Source organism: Pollicipes pollicipes, unplaced genomic scaffold, assembly GCF_011947565.3.
Source record: "Pollicipes pollicipes isolate AB1234 unplaced genomic scaffold, Ppol_2.1 Scaffold_3087;HRSCAF=3621_pilon_pilon_pilon, whole genome shotgun sequence".
NCBI lineage: Eukaryota > Metazoa > Arthropoda > Thecostraca > Pollicipedomorpha > Pollicipedidae > Pollicipes > Pollicipes pollicipes.
In genome coordinates, this window is record NW_023596225.1 from 38652430 (window position 1) to 38680412 (window position 27983).

Genomic DNA, 27983 nt, shown 5'->3' on the forward strand with positions numbered 1-27983 from the left:
CTTCTCCATCCTCTAGCCAATTACAGATGCCAATCTTGACGTGCCAGCATCAAACGCTCCGAGGCATGCCTCCAGGCTTGGCACTCAACTGCAGCAGGTGCCGGGGGCTTCACACCTCCAGCCGCCGAGCCGTCTCGCGGAAACACGAAATCGCTGCGATAGCACGTGTTATGGGCTGGCACCCCTGCTATGACACCAGCAGGACCAACGGTTTGGTTTTTAGTGGAAGTTGCGAGTTCAGCCACGGCCAAACGCACCCCACAGAACGTTCCTTTGTAATTGTCACCGGCCTATTTGCATACGTAGCCATTCACGAATCGGGGAAGTCTTGCAAACCGTTTCAAGCTCTCACAGGTCATGTACTTTTTTCTTTAAACAGAACTCCATAACGACCGGACTACCCTAAAAATGTCCTGCAAGATAGTCAATATCCAACTCCATGGGCAGACCTCCAGCTTAGTAAACTTGACCCGGTATTTCACATTCGTGGCGAAATCGAACACGCAATGCCTGCGATCCTTTGGCGGTCCACCCTTCCGGGAATTCATGGGTGTTCCCTAAACATAGCCGAATGCAGGTACACAGCGCCCACGAGGAGCCTGACTTGCGGTAGTTAACCTTTCAGAAATGATGTGCCAAGGTGGCGCTGGGCACTGCGTCGCCGCGTACGAAACCAAATCCTCTTTGCATACATCCTGAAATCACCACTCAGGTAGCGCCATTCTTATGCGGCGGTTAACCGGCTCCGGCCGTTTCGTTCTCCAGTCAGGAAGGCGTAAAGCCTTTTCTTGTCGCGCCTCCGTCAGATGACGCACCACCGCCGCATCAGGCGTCTTCCTCAGCTGCGCGCGCTCCTAGCCCGCGTAGCCGCTTCTTTGATGGGCGATAAAAACAATCGCTGGCATGTCACAGTATCAAATGTATTCACCATATATAAAATTTTGTACATAACGCAATATCGTCTCTCACAAACAATAGCGGGCCGAGGCCGGCCGGCGCCGGCTGACTCTGACCCCGCCCCCTCAGCGGGGGGTTCATGTCCGGCTAGCTGCGAGGGGCGGCCCGCCTGCTCACGCAGACACCGCCCCGGCGCGCGGCACCACCCACTCCGGAAGGCACGTCCAAGGAAGTACTGGTTACAGCCGTCTGGGAAATACGTTGGCAGCACCTCGTCCGGCGGTAAAACACTGGCGCCCCGGCGGCGGGCGTGCGGTGCGGGGGGGGGGGGGCAGGAGAGGGGGCCGGACAGCGGCTGACTAGCGGGGAGGCGGCGGGGGCGGCGGCGGCGGCTCGGCCGGCGGCAGCGCCGGGCCGCAGAACCACAGCTCCATCCAGCACGGGCACTCGTCCACACCGCGCCTGCTGTAGCGCGGCCCCCAGCCCTTGGCGAAGCTGACCGAGACGGCGCCGAGCGCGGCCGGCCCGGCCGCCGGCGGAGTCGTGCGCCGCCGGCAGCCGGCCGCGCGGCGCGGCTCGAACACCAACAGCGAGAAGCCGGACGGCAGCTTGTGCACCGCCTCGGAGCAGGCCGCGTCGGCCGGCTCCAGCGTCGGCGACGACACGAACAGCGGCCGCTCGCTCCGGTTGTACAGCCACACGCCGTCAGACTCCAGCGTCAGCGAGAGGCCTGCGGAGACAGAGTGCGGCATGAGCGCGGCGTCGCGCCGGACGAGGGCGGCATGAGCGCGGCGTCGCGCCGGAGGAGGGCGGCATGAGGGCGCCGTCGCGCCGGACAAGGGCGGCATGAGCGTGGCGTCGCGCCAGCCGCGCGCCGGCGCCGCCGGACAGCGGTAGCAGCCGGCGCACTTTCGACCCGCTCCCAACCACGGGCCACCTGGGGTCGGACGCCCAGAATGGCAGCGTCTCTTTCGTTGGAAATCGACACGAAAGCCACAAAAAACTACTTACGTTAGCAATGATAGGGACGGGGGGCTGTAGGGCTTAAAATTGGGACGCAAGGGAGGCAACATACCTTCAAAACTGATCTTCAAAGCGGCGATCAATCGAAGGAAGACAATACAGACGCAACTTAAGGCGCACGACACGCAAGACTAGATAATGAGGCTAGTACCCGCGTTAGGGCAGCTTTTAATGCATGTCACACGAGCCAGCATTCGCCGGTCCCGCTAGCTCCAACGTCGCCAGCGCACGCGACGCTCCAGAATCAATGACTTCGTGACATCACAATCTCCCCTACTGTTTTGCACGTCCTCCTACTATCAGGAGCCGATTTGGATACATGATTGGGGATACATGCCCAAGGCCCGACAAGCTAACCTTCCCAAATAAGGATTTCTCAACGGAGCTCTGGGTGCAACCATTGAGGGGCAGGTCAGTGGTGCAAATCCTCCCAATTTTTCGAAAATCCCCGTGCAATGCACGTTTTTCAGGTTTACTCACTAGGCATACTACTACCATATCCCACTGTATCCCAGCCTCCAGCGTGATGCCCTTAAACCCGATTTGCTCTTTCCAAACTCGCGAGGCGTGGTTCCCACCCTTAGATCTGGTGGACTTTGTGCTGAAGAACAGCAGCTTGTTTTACTTTGGTGTTATTCATCCAACGGCCTTTTATTTCAGCATCCAGCATTGTAGTCATAGCCATGAAATAATACCCAAAGAAGGCAGGCTTTGAATGACATTTCAACAAACCAACATTGGGGGTCTGGGCTTTAACAAGAGCATACAAATCCACACCCAGTCAATCATTTGACATTGAATCAACACCGCTGCCACATCAAGGCGTCGCGATTCGAGGGCGTTTTTCGACTGTCCGATAGCGAAACAATATCTTTGGAACGCAACCGCAGGGTCCAACCGTTAGGCACTCAACACCCACTGCGGCAAACTAGCCATGTCAAGCGCGACGGGGTGTGCCGAGTGCCCCGCGCCGGCGCGGCACTCACCTTTACCGATGTGCTGCCGCGTGCGCACCACATCCGGCTCCGGATGCGGGTTCTGGGCGGCCACCGCGCTCAACGCCAGGCCGTCCTCGTGCGGCAGGTTGTAGAAGACGTGCTGCACGGGCGCGCGCACGCTCCAGCCGCCCACCTGGCCCACGCGTCGCCGCCGCTCGAAGTACACCAGCCGGCACCAGGTGCTGAAGCTGGTGCCTGAAACACGCGCCGGCGCCGCTCAGTGGCGTCGGCGGTCGAGACGGACGGACGGACGGACAGACGAACAGAAGGAAGGACAGAGAGAAGGAGGGACTGTCGAGACGGACGAACGGACGGACGGACGGACGGACGTACAGAAGGAAGGAAGGACAGAAGGAAGGACTGTCGAGACGGACGGACGGACAGATGGAAGGGACGACGGACAGAATGGAAGACATACAGAGGAAAGGACGGACGGACGGACGGACGGACGGACGGACGGACGGACGGACGGACGGACGGACGGACGGACGTACAGAAGGAAGGAAGGACAGAAGGAAGGAAGGACAGAAGGAAGGACTGTCGAGACGGACGGACGGACAGATGGAAGGGACGACGGACAGAATGAAAGACATGCAGAGGGAAGGGACGGACGGACGGACGGACGGACGGACGGACGGACGGACGGACGTGGCGCACAGCGCCCCACAGGCCGGCGACGACGGCGCGCAGCCGGGAGCGCAGCGCGCGGTGGTCAGGACGGGCGCGAACGGGCACTGGTGCCGGGGATCACACACGACATCCGACAGCAGGCGGCAGCCGGCAGTCACGCCAGGTTTGCACATCGCGTACGCATCAACAGCTACGACGCTGGCGCTCGCGATTCAGATCCAGTTTATCAGCCACACCGGCAGAGTCTTCGAACATTGAAACAGAGTGCCGTTCAGAGTACCCTGAACAGGGGTAGGTGCCTGAGTAAGCTGGACGTCAGAGGACGGGCAGATGCAATATTTCAAACTGCACTACACAACAGAAAGTCAAACACGACAATCGGCCCGTCACGTGTCTCTTTTATCACCATTCCTGAACACTTCATGATGCAGACCACGTGCTTCTTTCTGTGTGGTTCCCCGACCCATTCATCCGTGCACAAAGATTCAGCGAGACATACCGCCGAAGAGGGGCATCACGGTGCATCGCGATGCCCTCCGGATAGGAATAAGGGCACGTCTCCAGCGAAGGAGCAGCGAGGATGGCAACCGACAGCCTCAAATCCCGACGAACAGCGGCCGTCTATTTCCATATCAAGTTAAACAAATCCCAGCTCCGATTGAAAACATTTATGGACAGGCGGGCGGCGACGGCGGCGGAGGTTCTTTACGGCGGCTCCGCCGATGCGGGGCCGGCCCGCATATATCTCATCCGTCTGGCGCCAGCGCGGCCGGCGCCGCCGCCTGCGCCCCGTGCGAGTCGCTGTGTCGGCGTGGAGAGTGACGGGTGGGAGAGAGGGAGAGGGAGAGGGGGGAGAGAGAGAAGAGAGAGAGAGAGAGAGGAGAGAGAGAGAGAGAAGAGAGAGAGAGAGAGAGAGGAGAGAGAGAGAGAGAGAGAGAGAGAGAGAGAGAGAGAGAGAAGAGAAGAGAGAGAAGAGAGAGAGAGAGTAGAGAGAGAGCGAGAGAGAGAGAGAGAGAGAGAGAGAGAGAAGAAGAGAGAGAGACGAGAGAGAGAGAGAGAAGAGAGAAGAGAGAGAGAGAGAGAGAGAGAGACAGAGAGACATAGAGACAGAGAGACAGAGAGACAGAGAGACAGAGCGGACAGAGAGACAGGAGACAGAGACAGATAGACAGAGAGACAAGAGAGACAGAGACAGAGACAGAGGATACAGAGATACATAGAGACAGAGACAGAGAGACAGATAACAGATAGACAGATAGACAGAGAGACAGAGAGACAGAGAGACAGAGAGACAGAGACAGATAACAGAGACAGAGAGACAGATAGACAGAGAGACATAGAGAGACAGAGAGACAGAGAGACAGAGAGAACAGAGAGACAGAGAGACAAGAGACAGAGAGACAGAGAGACAGAGAGACAGAGAGACAGAGAGACAGAGAGACAGAGAGACAGAGACAGAGAGACAGAGAGACAGAGAGACAGAGAGAAAGAGAGACAGAGAGACATAGAGCAGAGAGACAGAGAGACAGAGATACGAGACGAGAGACAGAAGACAGAGCAGACAGAGATAGAGAGACAGAGAGACGAGAGACAGAGAGACAGAGAGACAGAGAGACAGAGAGACAGAGAGACAGAGAGACAGAGACAAGAGACAGAGAGACGAGAGACAGAGACAGAGAGACAGAGAGACAGAGAGACAGAGACATAGGCAGAGGCAGAGGCAGAGACAGATAGAGGGTCGGAGGAATAGTCAGAGGAGAGGAAGGGAAGGAAGAAAGGGGAGAAAGAGTCAGAGGAGAGGAAGGGAAGGAAGAAAGGGAAGAAAGCATGGAAGAAAGAAAGGAAGGGAGGGAAGAAGAAGGGAAGGAAAAAGGAAGAAAGGAAGGGGGAAATGAAGAAAAACAGAAAGAAAATCATAAGGCGATGAAGAAAACAAAGAAAGAAAGGAGAAAAGAAAGAAGGAATGAAGAAGGAATGGAAAGAGGGAGAGTAAGACAAACAGATCGAGGCCGAGACAGCAAACAGATCAGAGATGAGACAGAGGGCAGGGCGGGGAGGGGATGCCCCGCGGCGCCAGCCGACGGACGAGCGACGGCGGCCGCGTGATTTGGGTCGGCGCCGGCCGCCCCGCCCCCGGCGCCGCCGAGCCCGGCCCGCCGCCGCCGCCGCCGGCGCCGGCTCGGCGACCGGAGAGGACGCGCCGCAGCGGAACAACGGCGGCGACGAGACTGGCGCCGGCGGCGGCGGCGCGGCCCGCCCGGCCAGCCGGCGCCGCCGCCGCCGCCGCCGCTCAGGTGGGTGACCCGGCCGCCGTGCCGTCGGGTCGGCGCGCGCCGGCCGCCTGCGCTGGCCGTCGCCGCCGCGACGCGGTGCGCGCCGCAACGCGGCAATGGGAGCGGGCATGAACAGGCTACCGTCTGCAGCGCGGGCGGCGACCTTGTGACCTGCGCTGGCTGACCAGCGGGGTTGGAAGCGAATGGTTCCGTGGAAGCGGACGCCGGAGTCACCCGAATTTTCGTTGGGTTAAAGTGAAGCATGCTTCTTTGTGCCCGTAGTTGGAGATGAGTCAGCATTACGAAAAGTGGTGTGCTGATTAAAAAAGAAACGTACGCCCATGACGGCGCCTTGTTCTGGCAACGCTTGTATGCGCCGCAAATGAAAAGCTGTATTGTTCTCCTATTTCATAAAGGCTGTCGTAAGAAGCCTTATTTAACATGTGCTCGGGTGGAGGTCAATTTGACCCCTCGGAGGTCTACACAGAATGATTTCCGAAGACGCAGCGCAGTTAAGACTTAGCCGTAAGCCTTAGTCGTTAAGCCTTAGAAGTCCTTATCCACCCCATACAACTAGTCATCTAGTTCACTCCAACCGACGGGGTTGGTTCCATCAGAATTCACCCCGGAATCGCGTATAATCTCCTCGAGTCGGAATCACATTCGCCTCAGAGGCATGGGAACCTGAGCTGAAATGAGCCCGGTGCGCTGCGAGTCGAAGTCAGAGTCGATTCCGCGCGAGCGGAATGAAACATAGGACGACCCCCGTGCTCATTCACGTTAGTAGAAAAATATCAAGCTCCTCGGGGGTTGGCCTACTCGCCTCATCGATCGAAACAACTCTGCGAGAAACTTGTGTGACAACAGAGTTCCCAACATTACTTCCCACAGTTTTACGATGTGCGTCATCTCTGCGGATAAGTGAGCACTTTTTGTTGTGAAAGCCGCCTGGGCTTTTTCTGGGCTTTTCACAACCACGGAGTTGCTTACAGAACCAGAGCCTACTGATTTGACATGATGCAAATGCATGAGGATACTGACAGTGAGCCACGATCATATCTCTCTACCCACGTCCGAGCCTCTTCCTTGTCCGTCTTTTGGCCTCTGAATGCCTCGCAGGCCCACAATAGTTTGCGAGTCTATATCAAATGTATCTCAATTTTTCGCATCATCGAGCCTCTTGGACATCTCTATCACGATTACGGCCTCGAACGTCGAAGCCCTTGTTTATCAAGAAGTTCTGGCCCATTTTTGGGCTCCTGATCGTCTGCGGCCGGCTGGAATCTCTCCCAGCATAAGGGATGGAACTTGCGTGACCGTGTCGTATCCTCTTCCGTCTTAGGCACCTTTCCAGGTACCTCAACCGGTCTGGACACTGGTCTATCTGACCAGTGGCCTGACCACTCTCTGGCCACTCTTTTATAATCTTAAGACGTCTAAAGTAGTCAGCTTTCCGCCACGGTTCCGTCCGGACGGTTAGACACCTCAACCGTGTCAGGTCCAGGGGTCCTAGTCCGGGGGTTTTATACCAGAGTTGGCCCAGTCACTCGACCGTTTCCGAACCCGGTCTGGTCTTCATGGCTTTCTCAGCCCTTTGAGCTCCTCGGGGCCTTTCTCGTTTCCAGGCCAACGATCGCCCACAACCCGCGAGAACTTTGGGTCTGAAGCGTCAGGCGGTTGTTGGATGTGATGGGGGCGGGGGGGGGGGGGGGAGCGTCACCGGCCCTGCGGTGCCTTAAGGTCACTTGTACGCTTCGAAGCCGTCGGCCATCTTGGTCCTGTGTGCCGAATGGAGCCTTGACCACCCAGATGCTGTTGAATGTGCCGGCGAGCTTGGCTGCCGGGGGACAATAGTACGACTGCCGGCACCCGGGCACCGCGGACGCCCTGGAGCCCGTTAAAAGAAGTGTGCTACCTTTGTTGTATTTTCTAACTCAAAGCTGGATAAAACGCGCCTGATGATATATGTAATGCTAGTTTCTCAATATAGTCCTTCTGAAGAGCACAGTATTTCGATCTGAAGCAGTCCCTACCACGGGTGAAAAAATAATCGCACTCTTGATCATCACCATGAACGCAAATATTTTCATTTGGTTTCTTTTTCAACGTGTGTGCTATGTCATGATGACCATACAATAATTGGCCAAAGCGGTTGTTCAATACCTTCTAGGAGAGCCTGAAACAATCTTTTTAGGAAAAATATATATAGTTGTGCGACCGTTATCACGCAAACTCGAACGGAACAAACGAAACTACATACTATAACTTTAATTTCTCCCCTGTGGCGTTAGCCACAGCGACTCTTTTCGAGGGGCACCTTGGCTTTGGGAAACATTGTTTATTTGGATGCTCAGTTCTTTGCAAGGCTGTGTTTACAAAGCGGATATATACCAGCGCCATATAACATGGCCTAGTGACGCGCTGGCTCAAACTTCAGTGCGCCCCTCGCTAAATGGCTTACGCTGCCGGCGGTGCCAATCACAAACGTTTATTTCTACTGACGTCATTCGGTGGTGCCACCCTTGCGGCGCAGGTTCGTCAAACATCGGTGAAAAGCTCAAAAGTGGCAACCCTGATCCGTAACAGCTCACGGCGGCCCGCAGCAGATTCTGCCTTCCTAAGCTGTTACGGACTGGAGGTACTGCTGTGGAGCGCTTTATAGTCGCGCCTTTTCCGCCAGCGGTCCTACGGACCATAAATTGGCGACTCTAATTCATGCCCATAAATGGCGGATTTCATGCCGGCCACATCACTTCACGGGTAACAAGGGCTTGATTGTCGGTGCTCGGTTTCTCACTTGGATGTCCTGTGTGCACCAAGACCACCCATCCCAGAAATGGCATCTGGGTCTGCGAAGAAAGAAAGACGTATGGTGCTATGATGAAGAGTTGAAGGCATAATTTGGACTAGAAAATAATTAAAACTTGTTTGCTTATCACATCTTGTTGGTGCTGCACCGACACTCCCAGTACCATCATTAGACATAACTTATCTTGAAGTTTCACCAGAGCATATTTTTGGAATAAAGTCCACGGGTGGCATATTTCCTTTAATCATCCCACGGCCTTAGGCGGTGTTCTACCCTCGGGCAATTAGAAGTTCACAGCGGTCTCTGCGCCAGGATGCCAATTCGCGGCCCTTGTCCGTCTCGGGGTCCCTTGACCGAGTCAATCTGCGGCCCTCGTCCGTTTCGGGGTCCCTTGACCGAGTCAATCTGCTGCCCTTGTCCGTTTCGGGGTCCCTTGACCGAGTCAATCTGCGGCCCTCATCCGTTTCGAGGTCCCTTGACCGAGTCAATCTGCGGCCCTTGTCCGTTTCGGGGTCCCTTGACCGAGTCAATCTGCGGCCCTCGTCCGTTTCGGGGTCCCTCGACCGAGTCAATCTGCGGCCCTCGTCCGTTTCGGGGTCCCTTGACCGAGTCAATCTGCGGCCCTTGTTCGTTTCGGGGTCCCCTGACCGAGTCAATCTGCGGCCCTCGTCCGTCTCGGGGTCCTTTGACCGTGTCAATCTGCGGCCCTCGTCCGTTTCGGGGTGCCTTGGCCGAGTCAATGCGCGATCCTCGTCCGTGTTGGGATCCTCTGGCCGAGTCACCGCCTCGGAACGCTTGGACAACGGTCTGGAAAGTTTGAAAACGAATGGAACGGTTTGGAGGCCTGGATGGGCACGGGTCCCCACCAAACAAGGCGGTCAAACACTTTACAGGGGTGTTTGTCAAAACATTTAGCGGACAACCGCTCTGAAATATTCAGTGAACTCGGGCCTGTTCAGGAGCGCAGAGAGCGGGCGAGTAGTCCATTCAACACAGAGTCGCAAACACGCCAAAGTCATGTAATGACAGCTAGACTGTCTGCTGCGGAGCGGCGCAGTAGACTGTCTAGAAAATGAATTGTTCGCGAGAAACCGTGTCCTTAGTTATAACGGTTCACAATTCGTAGCTTTGATTGGTCAGTTGCGGGAAAATGTCTGCATCACGCCTGAGTTGTAGCCAGTTCTTGTTGCTGGCGCCCATTGGTGACTATACTGGACGATGATGTGCGCCAATACTTTGTAGAAGGAACAATATCTTTCCCTCTTTAATTAGAAGGCGGTACATTTTGGCAAAATATGACCTAAACACACATCGACCCAACATTCCTTGCCACGTTTCCATTTGAAAAATCTCCCACTTACGGCCCTACCGCCTGAAGCTGAAGAATTCCGAAAAGAAATTGGTTTGTGTGGCAGGTTATGCATTCGTCAAGGGGGGGGGGGGGGCTGAGGCTGTCCTGTCATTGAGGCCGAGGGCTTCAACATTAGGACATAGTGACCCTCTCGCATGGCGTATTTGCCTCCACGTTTGGTACGTGCAAGGGGACCTTTCACTGAAGTCGGCCTTATTTGTCCCCCGCTTCGATCGCACGCTTCGCTCCGTGCTCTGACGCCGCTCCAGCAGCCCGCCCGCGCCTTGGTGGCGGCAGCCCGGCGCCTCACGCCGAGCTGCTCCGACCGCGGCGAGGCGGCGGCGGCGCAAGCTGCCGCGAGCTCGGCCGGCCAGCGCCGCCGCCGCCGTCGCCGCCGCCCTCCTGTTTAGATTCGCCGACTGACATGTTTAGTCAATTACATACCGAGCGCCGGCTGAAAAACGCCGCCGGCCGGACCGGTTCGCCGCGGCGGCCGGGCGGCACGCCCGGCCGCCGCGCGTGGCACGCGGCCGGCCGCCGCACGGCCGCCACGTGCGACACCGCTCGCCATGCGGGCCGCGGCGCGGCGGCAGGCCGGGCCGGCCGTCCGGGGCGGGGGTCCGGTGCGGGCACCGCGTCTCCCATGCCAGCCGACTCCATCCGGCCCACATCGCGCCCCAGACTGGGCTACACGCGCGGAAAGAGCGCACCGCAGAGCGCCGGCGCGGGCCAAACGATGTGCGTGGCGCGCAGTGAGCCGCTTCACGTTGGCCTCTCGATGCCCCAGAAGTTTGGACAGCCACCCGTCAAGCTCCACGCATGCGCTGGACGAAATGTCATGCTGGCGCGAGATCCGTGACGCGTCACGCACACACACACCCAGAGCGGAAGACGTGACGAGCCTGGCCTTCGCTGGCGCCCGAAACCTTCGCCAGCGCGCTAAAGAGCTATCTGTAGTGCGCGATGAGTCTGTCCGTCGGCGTTGGAGCTGACAGCGTTGGATCGGACGGGAGCTGGCTCCTGTCTCACCAGTGGCGTCGGCAGCGCGTCGTCCGGCCCCGCCCGCTCGGCGCATCCGACCGAACCGGGGCACGCACACGCTGACGCGACCCGGCCGTCGCTGCCTGGTCCGGCGGCGGCGGCGTCGACCACCACGCGTGACGCGCGTGCTTGCAGGCGGCGTGTGTGTCGATGCGGCGGCGGCGGCGGCGGCGGCGGAGGCCGGCCGCGGGCTCAAGGTGGGCCGCGCTGGCGCCGCTTCATTCATGGCCAGCCCGGTGACTGGGCGCGATCGGTATCGGCCGGCAGCGGGGAGCGTCGCGCCGCCGCCCGGCACGGTCGCTCCCGCTGACGTCACCGGCCGCGGGGCCGGCTGCCAGTCCCTGGCGTCGCTGAGACGGCCGCCCGGGGGAGGGGGGGGGGGGGCACCACCGCAGGGCTCGCATCGACCGGCCGTGGCCACGCACGCCGCCGCCGCCGCCGCTGCAGTCGCCGGGTCTTTTTGTGCGGCAGTGAGCGGCGGGCGGCGCGGCCGCCTCTCGCGGCCGGCCGGGCGCGCGCGCCGGCCTCGGCCGGGCGGCGGCGCCCAGACGGCGCCAGTCGGCGCGTCACGCGGCGGCGGGAGCGGCCGGCGGCCGGCGGCCGGGGGCCGGGGAGCGCCAGGTGCGCACCGGCCGCCCCCGGCGCGCCGGCCGGCCGCAACATCACTCGACCACAGACCGGCCGTGCCCCCATCCGACGCCAGCGCCATTCCGCGGTCGCCGAGAGGTCGCAGGGGACACGCACCGGCTCCGTGCGCGGGGGCCGCGCCTACTCTGCGTGCTCCACTGAAGACGCGCTGCTCCGGCTGGGAGGCATCGCTCCGCTCTGAAGGAGACCCTCCGCCGAGCAAGCGTCAGCGCAGCCGGACCGCCCCGGCCCGCTCCACGCCGGCGCGCGGCGACGTGCCGTTCAGGCCGGGCGAGCGGGCGCGGCGGCGCGGCGGCGCGACATCGCGGCGGGATCGCTCCGCGCCGCCGATGAATGAGAGCCGGCCCCGGCGGCCGAGGTCGGCGCCAGCGCCACGGACCGGCGACGATAGCCGTATGGCGCCCACCGTCCGACCCACCGCCCACGTAATGAAAACAGGTATCGCCCAGCCGATCCTGCAGCACGAACCCCTCACGGCCCTCTGCCAACTTCCTCTGGTTGGAATCGCCTTGACTGGGATGCAATAAATCGCACCACGGGGGCAGGGCTTTAAGCTTTGATTTTTGTAACAAGGGAACAAAGCGTGACGATACCTCAACGAAGCCATCTCGACATTGTGGAACCGCGCACTTCTCAAAAAGCGCATTTCGCTTAAATCATCAAACATATGACGCCAGCCGTTATCAACGAATACACATTTCATGCCTCGGAAGTGTACGTCTCCCTGTCCTCGCAGTGACGGCTGCTGTGTTGAGGTGAAGAGCACAGCAGAGCGGACAACGGCCCCACAAAACATCAGTGTAAGGCTAGGGCTGCAGACAGCGGTCCCACAAGACATCAGTGTACGGCTAGGGCTGCAGACAGCGGCCCCGCAAGACATCAGTGTACGGCTAGGGCTGCAGACAGCGGCCCCACAAAACATCAGTGGAAGGGTACGGCTGCAGACAGCGGCCCCATACGACAACAGTGTATGGCTAAAATTGTACGTCAACGGGTGGCGCAACAGCAGTAGACAGTGCAAAGAGAGGATATCCAATGAAATCAATGAAGGTTTCATCATGCCAAATGGACGAACGTCCCAATAGCACGCTCCTGATTGGTTTCCTTACTTTCCATATTCTCTCGCTTCACGGACCATTTTGCAGTCGCCATAGCCATATCCAAATAATTCCAGCCACGCCGCGATTTTCCCAGCAATGTTCATCATTCCACAGATCGCGGCCTCGCTCCAGACCCGGGCGGCCAGGGAATGAGGAGGGCGGTTCACCCGGGAGACCGCAATGACGGCAAACAATGGTCGTCCCGCGGGCCACAGCCGGCTGGCGAGGGGAGGGCCCGCGCACGCCCCCACTCCCGGTCCCGCGCCGCGGCGAGGGGCGGCCGCCGGCGAAAACAGGACGCCACGGTTGGGGAGCGAGCGTCGCCGCTCCGCCGCCGCCGCACAGAGCCGCCAGCGGTGCGGCGTCGGCACCGGCCGGCGGCCGCCTGCGAATGAATGAGCGGCGCGGCCGGCGAGCGGAGCAGCGCGGCACGACGCTGCCCGCTCGCGCCGCCCGGTGAAAGTGCGGCGGCGCCGCGGCGCCGACGCCGGCGCCGGCGCCGAGACCGCCGCCGCCGTCCGGGCGGCCGATGCCGGGCCGATACGGCCGCGGCTGGCGCGGCGCGCCGGGAGCCGCGCAGCTGGGGGAGGACACGGCCGGGAGCCGCTGTACAGCTGGGGGAGGACACGGCCACCGCCGCTGTACGGCTGGGGGAGGACACGGCCGCCGCCGCTGTACAGCTGAAGGAGGACATGGCCGCCGCCGCTGTACAGCTGAAGGAGGACACGGCCGACGCCGCTGTACAGCTGGGGGAGGACACGGCCGCCGCCGCTGTACAGCTGGGGGAGGACACGGCCACCGCCGCTGTACAGCTGGGGAGGACACAGCCCCGCCACCGCTGTACAGCTGGGGGACACGGCTGCCGCCGCTGTACAGCTGGGGGACACGGCCGCCGCCGCTGTACAGCTGGGAGGACACAGCCGCCGCCCGCTGTACAGCTGGAGGACACGGCCACCATTGCTTTACAGTTAGGGGAGGACACGGCCGCAGTGCTATTTGCTATGGCATGGCTACATACATACCAATACATGTCTATCTATAACCTAGAAATTAACTTATTTTTTGCCGGAGCCATGTCAGATGCACCTGGTTATGTGTTTACGCTCCATATATACAACGTTTTCCAAGTTCGCTCTTTGTTGAGCAGTTCTGCAGCATTCGAGAAATTAGTAGCACCATACAAATATATTTCGATGGCAATGTTTCTCTTGCCCGGTGTACCATACACCATTGCTCACATTGTATCATGCTGGGGCAGGGACGGTAACAAAACGGTCAATGAGATTAAATGTGGTCTGCGTATTTATGCATGCATAACTGTTGCACGGCTGTAGCCAGACAGAAGTGCATTTACGCAAAAAACTTGTTCGTTGCTCCGTGAAAATGGCTTACCTCCTCCGAAAATCCGACACAAAAATATTTATATTTCTGTTCAGATTTGACCCACATCCTACCCAATGCTGGTACGAGCCAGTGTAGGGGGACTAAAGCCTTCCCTCACAACTAAGTAGGAAACTATATCTCTGCAAACAGGTTACAGCTGACTTTTATTTCATTTCATTTGGCGTGCCGTTCCGGCCGCGGACGCGGAGGGGGGGGGGGGGGGAGGGGGAGGCGTGCGCGGACCGGCCCGTACACGGCCGGTCCTCGCGTGTCCAGCAAACGGACGGGTCCGCTAGACCGGCGCTCGTCCATGGACCAGCTCGGCTCAGTTGCGTTGCGTCGGGCTGGCGTCTGGTCGGCACGCTGCGAACGCTCTTGCACTGGGTATCACGCGAATTCCGGCTGTGATTTTGTCCGCGAGGCAAGGCATTTAGACTGCAGATAGATCCGTAAGATACTTCCTGACAATGGATCACGTTGCAGACCCGCCATGACATCACCCAAGAACATAAATCACTCATCGTATCTCCACTCACTCGTGCGTCACGCCGCACCAAACATGGAGAAGAAAAATGTAGCACACAAGACCTTTTGCTGGACGTGGGTTTTGCATTTTTCAGACCGGTCCGAATCCGGCATTCTGTCGTTAATGCTGGGTCCGATTCTGAATCCGACCAACGGTTAAACGAATCCATTCATGATATCCCGAGTTGCGAAAAGCCGGAGTCACAGTCGCAGTCGGAGTCGGAGTCGGAGTCGGAGTCAGGCTGGGTTGAGACCCGTTCCGGTGACATGCTCCTTGCAAAATGAGTTGCGGTGCTCAGCAGCAAAAAATGACTTAGCTTACCCGCAAAATACGTGAACAGTATACACGTTTCAACAATCACTACCGAGCTTCACCAACTCTTCCTATTCTTCAGTTACTTCGGCGCGTAGTGCTCAGACATTGCATGCTCACGTTTACGCATGACTATACGCTTGAGCACGACTCAAGTACTACGATCGTACGTCACATTCACCTCTGTCCGACTTGTATGCTTGTAAGATGATATCCACCCATGGAGTATAGCGGCTTGGCTTTCAGAGCACTCGATTGGCCGGCGGCCGGTCGGCGCGGCGCCGGCCGCGAGAGGGGCTCCCCGGCGGCGGCGGCGGCGCCGCTCGGGAGAGGGGCTCCCCAGCGACGGCGGCGGCTCCGGCTCACCTGTCCATCCAACCGGACACTGACGTCACCGCTCCAGGAAGTGGGGCGCCACTACTGGTCCTGTCCCGCCGCGTACCTGCCGCCCCGGCGGCCGGCTCCCGGCCGGCGGCGGGGCGTGATGCAAGCGCGCCGGCGGGAGACGGGGGCCACGGGGCCGGCCGGCCGGCGCCGCTCGGTCAGGCGGCCAGCGCCGGTCGGGCGGCGCACCACGTGCCCAGACAGAGAGCGGGACACACGCGATGCTGGCACGAGAACGGACGGCGTGCGGCGCGGCCCGCTGTGGAGGGAGGGGGAGGGTCGGCTGCGCCGCGGCCGGCGCCATGCGGCGAGTCTCCCGTCGGCGGCACCGTGTCGGCCGTTGCAGCAGAGCAGCGTTGGGTTGTTGGTTGCACCATGATTGGGTCAGGTCAAACCGGCAGCCATAGCTGAATCGACCGGCAGAGCAAGGCGAGCTGGGCCGGGCAGGACTGGAGCATCACGTGCGTTACACTCGACGCACCCAATGCTGTGTCTAAACCCGGCCGCAGTTGCCGCAAAACGGCAAACCCAGCCGACCGGAGGCCTGAGGGCGGCCACCAGGACTGCACATCCGGTGTTGTCCGATGGTTCGGGGCCGAGCTGGTGCTCTGGTGTGTGTGTGGGGGGGGGGGGCGCTCTGAGGGGTGAGGGGGCGAGGAACACGATGAGTCGTGTTTGGTGGTGATAAGTGGGACGTTGGGACGCGCCGACAGCCACAGGCTGAAAGGATCCTCTCGTCGACCAGGAAAGCCATGGCAGGTCTCCAGAGCCGTGCTTCCCGCCATCCTTACCCCCCCCCCCCCCTGCGCGCACGTACCGCCATCAGCGACGCCAACGGATGTCATCAGCAGACATCATGTAAAGAAGACCATGTCGCCAGTAGATATCATATATAGAAGATCATGTCACCAGTGGATAGTACAAGGAGACGCAACATCTTAGTGGTGGCTCGCAAATCAACAGGCAACGGCTTGAATATTGTGTGACTAGCTGAGTTCCTATATCGTCAGTCAAGGTGGACTCCATTACTGTCTGACAACGTAGATTCCTTCCCTGACTGACTACGTAGATTCCTTTATTGTCTGACTACGTAGCTTCCCTTACTATTTGACTACGTGTACTGCTACCTAGAAAACATAGTAATGATACTGTGACCGTCGTCACATCCCCGCCACCCCGCCATGGCCCTGGCCGCGGCGGCGCCCGCTCCTCCCGCGTGCCGGCCAGGTCGCTGCGGGCTGCGCCACGCTCACGCGTCGATCGGGTCGGTGGCGGGGGCGGAGGTGGACGGACGGCCAGCGGCCCGCCCGCCCGGCCGGATGGTGGGCGCCGGTAATGCTATGCGCGCGCGGCACACCTCGTGAGCTTGGCGGCGTGCCAACCGCGGCCGGCTGACTGGCGCCAGCGCCGGCCGCGGTCGTCGGCTGGACGCAGCACGGTCGGCCGCGTGCGGGTGCTGGCTTTGACCCAGTCGTGTAAGAATGATCACGCCATACCGCTGGCTCACATTTTCGGGTTTGGAAAAGCTTGATACAAATTTTCAGAGCAGCGGTGTCCGGCGTGGCTGGCGTTTTGGCAAAATGACACACAGCTATATTAGATTAGAATCTTGTCAGGGCAAATTATTTTTCGAACCCGCTCTGTCCCACTAGATGGTACTACCACTACCTACCAATAACTTAATAAATTAGAATCTTGTCAGGGCAAATGGTTTTTCGAACCCGCTCTGTCCCACTAGATAGTACTACGGCTACCTACCAATAACTTAAACGGTATCTCATAATGGTTGGGTCTTATGGTCATTTGTCTGGGCTTTTGCTACGCACATGGGCCATATCGAGACGACGTCAGCAAGCCCATGCATCGCGTCAAGTTCACGGTATATCACCAAATGTATTCATTTTATTTCGTGACTTTGACGGATTCAAACGTTCTTTTGCGTTGGGTCGGAGCCGAGTGGGATAATGGCAGCTGTAAAAAGTGGAATCGCACATCGAATGCGCTGAAAATGTTCCACAAGCTCTGATGGACACAAAATCGCGTACTGCCAACGCAGCCAGCCCGATAACGCAAAACAGGACACCTGACAAACTAAGCATTCTTCGCGACAACCGTCAGCGCATCTCATCCCCGCAAAACGACGATAACGCATTCTCCCAGTTAGCTTCCGTCCCCCTCAGCTGACGAGCGCAGCACCGCGGACGCAGCGCAGCACCGCGGACGCAGCACAGCACCGCGGGCGGAGAGCAGCACCGCGGGCGCAGCGCAGCGCAGCGCCGCGGGCGCAGCGCAGCACGGCGGTGTGTCGGTGTCGGCGCCTCCGGCAGTGAGGCGCCGTGCGCAGCCGCCGGCCTCCGGCGCCGGAGCCGTGTCGCGGGGCTGTGTCCCGGGGCCGTGCCCCGCCCGCATGCGGCGTGTTCAGCCGGCACGGGCGGGGGCAGCTGCCACGCGCCGCGCGACGCCCGCACTCACGCGGGGCGCAGCGCGCGGCGGCCCACTGTCAGGCGAGGCTGCTGGGTGCCCGGCTACCCTGAGGACCCGAGGACCCAGCGCCGCCGCCGCCTGACGGCGCGATCGGTGCACCGCCACGCTGACAGACAAGTCGGAACTTGACATACTTGAGTCAGTCATGCCAGGCGTCGCCAGCGGAGGAAGAGGTGGACAAACGCCAAGCAGCGACGCCGACGGACGGCCCGGGCACCACTACGCCTGCACTCCATTCCGCATTCCACGAGAGGCTGGCCTCGAGTAAAACGTCACAATTTCATTAATATTGCCACCGAGTGCAGCCGGCGACCCGACTCCAGCATCCCGTATTTGCACCTCGGAATTGGCAGTCAGCAGCGGCCAGTACTTGCATGTAGGTAAACATGCGGCATTCTGCACTGTGCAGTGCTTGCACGCAGTTAACACGTGCCGACAGCGGCCGGCCATGCGATTCGCACCGTCTGGCAGAAGACAAAAGACATGTCTCAGCCGAACACAGGCCTGCAGCCTCGGAGGCGTATTCGTTCCGTTCAAAACACGCAGAGCTTGGCGCGGACTTGCTGCAATGAGCGGCGACATTGGGCCGCCTCCACGCCTCGGCTCCGACACTCCTTCCACTTCATGGCACGCGTCGCTCTGCGCTGCGGGTCGCTACACCCCCCTCAGACGCGGGTCAGGGCACCGGTCGCGCCCGGTCGCATGGTCAGGGGAGAGGGGGCACCGGCAGCAGAGGGAGCGCGGCGCCGCTGCCACGCGCGGCGGGCCGTGCCCTAGCCGGACGCGTCCAGACAGGACCGAACAAGCCCTGGAGCAAACCGCCTGCCCAGGGTCATCAGTTCCACAGCCAGGCGCCCGAAATGCAACCGACACCGGCACGTCACCGGACTACGGACCCCGGGATGCAATTTGAGGTCGCGTCAAACAACGCGACCTCAAATGCCGATAACGTTGTAAGCAATCGCCGGCAGCCCTCCACCCCTCACCACGCCGCCAGACGTAGCGTAGTCTGACCCACACTTGCCAGTCGATTGTGCGCCATCTACAAGACAGTTTGCAAGATTTCGCCGCGAGCGGAGGGCACAACTGAAACTGTGTCAAGGAAAGCACATTTTGGCGCGCCGCAGACGCGCGGAATTGCGCGCACTGCATATCACCAATACGGCAGGTTTTTGGTCTACTTGTTTATACGTGCCTTTCTCGATTTCCGCCATACTGACAAGTATTCACTTGCATATTGAAGCCTGTACAAATCTGAAAGCTGAGGACGTGCCCCGGTGGTCCCCCTCCCCCCCTCCCCGCTCCGCCGTCCCTTCAATGGGTCAGTGGTCACATAGCTCACTAGCATCTCCAGGGACCTTTTCGTCGACTTCGACCACTGTGTCCCCGCAGTTTCATATCGATGTACTGCCACATTCGAACAGCTGTATGCCCGCTGCCCCCCCCCCCCCCTCCCTCCACCCCCGCCCGTTGGAATGATCTCACGCTCTATAATACGCATCGCAGACGCATGGACCTGACAGCAGCAATTGCTATTCAAAGCCTGATGTTTTAAGCTGGCGGCCGGCAAAAAAGGCGGTCGTTCAGACTCTGACCACCACACTGTTGAGCGGCGGTTGCCGCCCCAGCAACAGCGACCCAGCGGACGCCGGTGCGCCGCTGGTGGCCTGCGAGCAGGTGCGGGCGGGCCGACGACCCCCGCCCCGATCAGGAGCGCCCGACCCCTGCCGGCGGTAATCGGCGTCGGCTCGCCTCAGACGCCGCCATTACCGGCGACACGGAGCCGCCGCCGCCCGCTATTAGCGCCGTCAAACAGGGCCGGCGCCGGCCGGCGGCGGTGTGGTGACAGAGGGACAACGCGACGTCGGCGGGCCCGCCGGCGCCGGCGGAGAGCGGCGCCGGCGGCCGACCGCAGCGCCGGCCGCACGGCGCCGCCGTCCCCCATTAGTCGCGCCGTCGGGGCCGCTGGCGGCGAGACGGCCCTGACAGCGCGACACCGGCGACGCAGAGAGCGTGACGCGACGCGACGTGACGCGGCGCGGCGCGACGCCCGTCCGTCACTACGTCAGCTCTGGGAACCGCGGCCAGCGCGGTGCAGTTGGAATCGGGGCTACCGTGAGGTCACTTGTCCGTGAATCCAAGGTGACGAAGGCCCTCACGTGTTGGCCGGCACTAACATAATGCTCGTTATCTGGGAACAGAGTTGAGCGTACGACGTACTGGCGGTGTTAGTGGGAGGCGTGAATACCGTCACCATGCTAGTGGCCCCACATGTTTGTACCGTATAAGGAAATTATCAGAACATGAAGTAATTATTTTCGGAATGCGGTAAAATTATCTTGGTCACAGCGTTCAATCGGACCTCGTTCTCGCTCTTTTTTAAAAGCTCACTTGCAGTCAGGGGGCCCCTTGAATGTTTCTCGATTTCCAATTTTTACAAAAATCCTGAAAGATGTTGCTTCTTCAATAAACGCCCGCAAACATTACAAAAATCATTTCTTGTTCTCTTCAAAAATACAAATAAATCACTTGCTCTTCATCCTACAGAACACGACTTAGTTTTCGTCTTGAAATTGTGAGGGCCCATATCCTATGCGCCTCTTTACCGTAGCTGTGATGCATTGCATAATGTGGCTACGTGGCAACTACGTCACTTCCGGTAATGTATCAGAATTGGGATCATTGGCACGAGATATGCCCGCCGGCTGAATATGGTATTCCATCTTGTTATGTATAAAGGCAAACAAGATGAAAACCAAGATGTAAAATACCCATTTGCCTGCTACGCCTAGGACGTGAGACAGATCTTTGCCACGGGAGACGGAGTATAAGTGACTGTGAACATCTCTGACGAAATGTCTACTTAATTTTCCGAAATCCCGAGAACCCACGATGTTGCACGGCCGAAATAACTGTTGGGACTATCATCCTTGTCTGCCGTGTTAGCATTTGCCCCTGCCTTAAAACTATATCCACGAAATTCCTATGCTGATATTTCATGGCATGCTTCCGATATCGCTGTGAACTATTTAGTTCTCAAGCAGCGGCATGAAACACATTCTCTGCCGTGTCAGAACACCGCACCACTCCCTGAAACTCCTTTCAGTTTCGCTACCTTAGGCTGACCGACTGGAATAAGTCTTGACATGGTCAGAGTAATCGATGACATGATGATCTCATAATGCCGGAAGTGCGTGCATGACATGGCCGATTGTGCACGCATGGCGTCGCTCGTGCATTCACGCCGTCCAGACCTCCTGGCCGGCTCCGGCCTCATCCGAGCCGGGCCGAGCACTCACCGTCCAGGCTGGAGATGGAGCCGTACTGACATGTGCCGCCCGTCGTCACTGACTGCGGCTCGGCCGACTCGCACTCATCTGAAAAGCGGCCTCCGTCAGCTGTCGCACCGCAGCGCGCTCCAGTCAGGGCGACGAGCGCCACGCGCCACACGCGGGGCCAACAGCAGGTTGGGCTTAGCTCCCCAGCTCGCGAAAATCAAGCATTCGCGCTGTGACGGCAAGCGCGCCAAAACCCAGCTGCGGTGCTGGGACCTCACACCCAGTTTAGCAGCCTGAGGGGGGGGGGGGGGGCGGTCCGCGCCCTGAGCATCGACGCCGCGACGGCTAATCCCCTCAGTACCGCGCACTACCATCGCTCGACCCAGCAGCAGCTGCAGACACTGTGACGCACGTCACGGGGGGCGGGGGGCACTCCGCCCCGCCGTAACGTGGAATTCGTGGGGGAGAGGGGAGGGGCAGACAGCGTATCGGCAAACATTCGAACGGTCCTGAACGGGACGCGCGTTCACGCCGCCCACGCCCCGGCTGGCACGAGCGTCCGCGCGCGGCAGCGTCACGTGACTCTCGGCGTCGCTGCTGCGGTCGCCGCGGCCGGCCGCGTTCTCGGCCGCGTGCTCACCGGGAGAGTTGGACGACCGCAGGCGGGCACGCAGTTTGGCGCTAGCAATTGGCGCCGACGCGTCTGAAACAGGAGAGCAGAGGCGGGGTCAGCGTCTGGGCGTCCGCCAGCGGCGCCCGGCGCTGTTCAGCTCTGGTGCCGCTCAGCGCCGCTCAGCTCCAGCGCTGCTCCAGCGCTGCTCAGCTCTAGCGCCGCTCAGCTCCAGCGCTGCTCAGCTCTAGTGCCGCTCCAGCGCTGCTCAGTTCTAGCGCCGCTCAGCTCCAGTGGTGCTCAGCTCCAGCGCTTTTCCAGCGCCGCTGGCACCGCTAGTCCGGTCCGGAGCCTGCGATCTCGTCGTGCCCGACGCCGCGATCAGTCGGGGCCGCACCGATCGGCGTGCCTAGACGGCAGCCGGGCCAGCCCCGCCCCCGCCCCCGCCCCCGCCCCCGCCTCGCCCCGACCCCGCTCCCGCCCCCGCCGCGACCTGTCGCAGGCAGACGCGCCCCGTCCGCGCGCTTTCCGCTCCCGAGCCCCGCCCAGCCTGGTCTGACGCCGCCGTCGGTGCCGGCCGGGCGGCGGCGTACCTGGGCAGCGTCCCCCAAGTTGTCAGGGGCGACGTCCACAAGTTGCAGCCTATGACATCACAGACTAATGCGTCACAGCAGCTCGTACGGCTTGCAGTGCAATCGCCAGTGTGTGTGACGTAGCCACCCGTGACGTCCAGAGGTAACGACCTCAGGTATGTACTTTGCCAGCGAACAACTGGGCACTGGCGCCTCTGCCACCGGCCAGCAGGCCCGCATGCCGACATCTTTCACACGCATCATCATTTCGGCAAACAGCACCGCACCGTTTCACGGGGCGTGTCGACCCGAGCGTGGGGGACGGCCGGCCGGGCAAGCCCGGCCATTGGCGCGTCGGCTCGGCTCGGCCCAGCCGACGGCGCGCCGAAGTCGGCGCTGAAGGCTAGCAGGCCGCTCACCCGGAAGGCGGCGGCGGCGGTGGTTGTGGCGGCGGCGGCGGCGGCGGCGCCAGCCAGGCGGGACACGCGTGCGTGCGCGACACGCACCTGGCGCCGCCGGCGGCCGGCGCCCGCCAGCTGCCCGATGGGGAGGCGGCGGCGCCGGCGCGGCGCCGCCCAGCGGGCCGGCCCGCCGCCTGGGAACCGGGCTAACGCGGCGAGTTCTTTGTGAACAAGGCCAGTCCGCCGCTGCAGTTGGCGCTCTGAGAGCCGGGGCCAGCGCGGTGAGGCTCGCTCCCTGTGAGAATGGGCCAGCGCGGCGCGGTTTGAACCGGGGCCGACGTGAGGTCCGTTGCCTGCGAATCGGACGTAACGCGAAGCCCGTCACGAATTCGCCGGCGCTAACGTGATGTCCATGACCTGGGAGCCGAGTTTAGCGTGGTAGCCGCTGAAGCAAACGACGCGTGCAACATTCAAGATCACTTAGCGCCGACATCCCTCGCCAGCTGCCACGGAGGATGGCCAAGCTCTCGGCTACAGGCAAAGCTCCAGCTCCAAGCCTGCCTGCACGCGGCCGCAAGGCGATCTCCCCTCCCCCCCCCCCCTCCGGCTCATCAGCACTATCCTCCCGAGTTTGACCTGAGGCGAGCTGGCCATGAGCCGTAGCTGATCTGCGATGACCGTCGCCTTGGCAACGCGGTTGACGCGGATGCGTCTGATTTTACAGTAGCCATGAAATGACCAGAATCAATGCGAAGAAGTTCCTTATTCGAGAACTAACACTAAAAAAATGTCCGCGGGGCTAGGGGCTATCAAGGTAGCTTATTATTCAGCCAGGGTGCAGCTTTCGCCGCTTTATTTCATGATTTCATGGTTAATCCGTGAACAATCCCGCTGCCCGTGAAGGTTCCCTTAAACAGTATTGGATCAATGGATCGAGAAGTGCGTTAGATTCGCTATTGGTTTTGACACCGGTTGTCCTTGCTGAGGCCATGCGCAGGACGGTGCCACGAGTATTATCAGCATCACGTAAGCCATCGGGGGCCGGATTTACCAGCCTAGCGCGAGCCTTCCTTACTCATTTGGTGCGTTTGTGCTTGCGTGTCTTTATTCGTTTGTGCGAACAGGTTTCGCCATTCGCGAGAAGTGGTGTCTATAGGGGTCTTGACGTACGGGTGAATGATTTTTGCCATTCACGAGCGGTGTTTTTGTGGGTCTTAATAAATGGCGTGGGTAGGTTGAAACGTGCGTGCCGTCTGAAGGCCTTTGGCAAACGCGAATTGGCGAGCATTTAAATGAAATACAGGGCATTGGTAGGAGTTGCTAGAAAACTCGACCTGCTGTGACTATGTAATGATTTACTGTATTTTTGACGCGATTATCATCTATTTGCTCATTACGGATGTTGGCTTAGCGTCAGACGAGCCAGGGGATGCTAAGTCATGTCCTTCCCACATTTCGCAAAGTTTAACACTAGCTCTAGGGCGTGGGTGGAAAGAACCGTCTTCAAAACAGTTTTGTGGCGGTCCTTGTATCCTCTTGCACTTCTAGGAAATTGAGCCAGCATCCAAAAATTCAAGTCGATTTCCCCGAATGAGCAAAAATGCCAGAGCCGGGACAGCGGCTTTTCAGCCTTATCAAATCTCGAACAACTGAGGCTTTCTCACGCTTGTCCTTTGTCTTCGGGCGTAGCGGTATAGACTATAGCATTGCCATGATGAAGTCACCAGCTCACCGCCTACTCGCCTACCACATGGTTCCTGCTCAGGCCAAAACTTCGGGGAATTAGCGGCGTTAGGGAAAAATACGGAAAAGATCTTAAGTCAGACAGGAAATAGTGTGGCAGCTTTCCACATAGTTGTCCATAAGTGGCACGTTAGCAGGCGCAACCCTTATAAGCACTGCCCGGCAAAAACTGTAATACTTAATAGCATAACGAACAGGCTGGCTACTTATGAGCAAACAACGCTATACCCTTACCAATGAGTATTTGACAGCTTGCACGCGTATTTTATGCTACGTATTTATCCCCCAAAACGATTTAACGGCGGGCCCAATGCCTTCAAGTGCACGGGCCAGAGAAACTGGAATCTACTGACAACGCCCTGAGCCTGCTCGCCACCCTCATGGGCAGACAAGGCCAAATCGTCCGGAGATCACTAACTCGACGGCATACGCGCACAACCTCATACGGTGCCGCGCACACTGCGCATGCGCAAACGATCGACTGCCGGCGTGGTCCGTCGCCCCGGCTGCATCAACCGGGTACGCACACCCGGCTGGAGGCACAGCTGCGCCCCCTCAACAAAAAGCACAGATTCTTCGAGCCGATGGGCGGAGCGAGCTGTGCCTCGTGAGGTGCCAGCAGGCCGGCGTGTGACCCGACGACGGCGAGGATGCCTGAACCGGGTCTGATGGGAGACCCTGCACCCATTGCCGTCGGTGTGACGCCCTGACTGAGATCCGGCTGGTGGTGCGTCATGTTCTGGTAGTCCAAGCCGGATCGTTTTGAGAGATCTTTGTCATCTCAGGGGTGTCACGTTATGACTTTTCAAAAAACCGTTTAGACAAACCGGCCTCGAAATCGCGTCTACACGACAGCTGCTCCACGGTCGGAACTCGACTATCTGATGAGACTATGACTGCAAAATTGCTCATATGGCGAATGACACGAGAGGGAACCATGCCCCACTCCGTTCCTAGGAGCTTATTATCATATTTTGTGTGTGTGGCGGCGATGTCCTGACCATGTCGGTGTGGCCATAATGTCTTGACCATGTCGGTGTGGCGGTGATGTCCTAACCATGTCGACGTGGCGGTGATGTCCTAACCATGTCGGTGTGGCGGTAATGTCCTGACCATGTCGGTGTGGCGGTAATGTCCTAACCATGTCGGCGTGGCGGTGATGTCCTGACCATGTCGGTATGGCGGTAATGTCCTGACCATGTCGGTGTGGCGGTGATGCCCTGACCATGTCGGTGTGGCGGTAATGTCCTAACCATGTCGGTGTGGCGGAGATGTCCTGACCATGTCGGTGTGGCCATAATGCCCTGACTATGTCGGTGTGGCGGTGATGTCCTGACCATGTCAGTGTGGCGGTAATGTCCTGACCATGTCGGTGTGGCCATAATGTTCTGACTATGTCGGTGTGGTGGTGATGTCCTAACCATGTCGGTGTGGCGGCGATGTACTGAGCATGTCGGTGTGGCGGTGATGTCCTAACCATGTCGGTGTGGCGGCGATGTACTGAGCATGTCGGTGTGGCGGTGATGTCCTAACCATGTCTGTGTGGCGGTGATGTCCTGACCATGTGTGTGACCGTAATGCCCTGACCACCTCGCCGTCGCCTCCTGACGGACGGTGACGCCGGCGCCCGCGTCACGCGCCGCCCGGCGCCCGGCGCCCGGCGCGGCCGGCAGACGGGCGCCACCAACGGTGGCCAAGGCCTCTCCGCCCCGACCGTTACACCTGACGCCCAATGAATGGTCGGCCGGCCAGACGACAGGCCGCGTCGGCAGACCCGGAGAGGAGCGGCCGCCGCCTGCCAGGCGCAGGCGCAGTCAGGCGCAGGCGCAGGCGTCGTTGAGCGGTCAGCAGACAGAGGCGCAGCGCGGAGGACAGCGGTGATAACCAAGTGCCGCCACTCAGGGGTAATTTTTACCTTTCTATCTGACGTCGGCTGCGGTCTGAGGCAGACCGCAACACAAACGTGCGGCGTGGAACAGGAATGCCTAAAACTTCCAACATGTTTTTCCCGTGTAACGTATCGCGATTGTGGCGAACCTTGTGAAAACAGCACTGGCATTAAGTTATTATTACATAATAAAGCCCTATAGCTGTATAAGCTGGTGCGGACAGCGAGATTCGATGAAGGACCGTGCGGACAAAGCACGGATTCAGTGAAGTGTCCAAGGGTGTCGCCCATTTCAGACGAACCTTTGGGCCCTTACCACAGTTGGCAGGAGTTCAATGCCTCCACCCACTCGATATATTCATACCCACGACGACCTGCTCCGGAGTCTCTCTGACCGCAGATCCTGGAGGTCAGGTCATCCCAGAAACAACGGCCGGGATTCAAGCAGAGCGCATCCTGAAGTCAACAACGCGCCCGCAAATGCAAATCGCCATCGGAATCGACCAAAAGAGTGACGAGACGGACCTGCGCTGGCGCCCGGTGCGAGATGTGCGTGACGGGCTGACGGGGAGGCGGTGGCGGGCGGCGGCACAGGGCACCGCGCTGGAGCAGCCGGACGAGTGCTGGAGCGGCGGGACAGGGCACCACGCTGGAGCGGCGGTACAGGGCACCGCGCTGGAGCAGCGGGACGAGTGCTGGAGCGGCGGGACAGGGCACCACGCTGGAGCGGCGGGACAGGACACGGCGCTGGAGCGGCGAGACAGGGCACGGCGTCAGAGCCGCGGGACAGGGCATGGTGCTGGAGTGAAGAGACAGGATACCGCGCTGGAGCGGCGGGACAGGACACGGCGCTGGATCGGCGGGACAGCGTACGGCACTGGGGAGGTGGGGTGGGGTGGATGCCGCGCTGGAGCGGCGGGGCGGGACACCGCGCTGGAGCGGCGGGACAGGACACGGCGCTGGAGCGGCGGAACAGGACACGGCGCTGGAGTGGCGGCACAGGACACGGCACTGGAGCGTCGGCCCCTGCAGGTGGCGGGTGACTCGCCGGCCGGCGCCGGTCGATACGGGCGGCACTCACCTGGCCTGTGCAGCCGGCTCCAATGGTACGGGTTGACACAAACGCCGCGCTCATCCTGCCCAGCCTTGCACACGGCCAGCCTCTTGAGGCGGCCGTCGCCGTCCAGCTCGGGCCAGCGGAAGTGGCGGCACATCAAAGCCACGACGCCGGCCGCGCACCGCCACCGCAGCGAGCACTCACTCTGTGACAGCACCACGCACGCGCCCTGGCAGGCGCCGCGACTCTGCACCACGTCGTGCAGCACCTTGAGGCTGTCCTGGTCCAGCGCCGCCAGCACCCCACGCACGGAGCGCTCCCGCCGCCGCTCCGACACGTTCTCCGTCGCGCAGTCGGCTTCATGGCCGTCGTCCACACCCAGTCTCACAAGCCGCTGAATGCGCTTCTGCTTATGACTCGGAAGCATGAATCTCCTCCACATCGGCACCGCACATGCTGAGGAGCAGCGCGCCACCGACTGTCCGCACCGCGACACTAGCCGCGCTGTGGCGCGGGCGGCACCGGCGCCAGGAATCCGTGTGTGTGTGCCCGCAGGCGCGCTAGATCCGAGAGAG

At 60.1% G+C, this 27983-nt stretch overlaps 1 protein-coding gene across 1 annotated transcript; it reads right to left on the minus strand.

The window, feature by feature from the left end:
* Window positions 1-899: 899 nt before the first annotated feature.
* Window positions 900-27924, minus strand: LOC119089422 (mothers against decapentaplegic homolog 6). The gene is made up of 5 exons (XM_037212110.1): window positions 27433-27924; window positions 21778-21840; window positions 21159-21236; window positions 2907-3113; window positions 900-1627 (listed from the first exon to the last, which is right to left on the minus strand). The coding sequence occupies exons 1-5, from the start codon at window positions 27848-27850 to the stop codon at window positions 1257-1259; spliced, it is 1137 nt and encodes a 378-aa protein (XP_037068005.1). The 5' UTR covers window positions 27851-27924; the 3' UTR covers window positions 900-1256.
* Window positions 27925-27983: the final 59 nt, after the last annotated feature.

Excerpts from the sequence above, each read along its gene's own strand:
- LOC119089422 (XM_037212110.1), bottom strand. The coding sequence starts at position 27,850 with ATGTGGAGGAGATTCATGCTTCCGAGTCATAAGCAGAAGCGCATTCAG. Across the intron at positions 21,237-21,777 it reads GCGGTCGTCCAACTCTCCCG|ATGAGTGCGAGTCGGCCGAG; the intron begins GTGAGCACGCGG and ends GCCGCTTTTCAG. Across the intron at positions 3,114-21,158 it reads CTCCATCTCCAGCCTGGACG|GCACCAGCTTCAGCACCTGG; the intron begins GTGAGTGCTCGG and ends CGCGTGTTTCAG.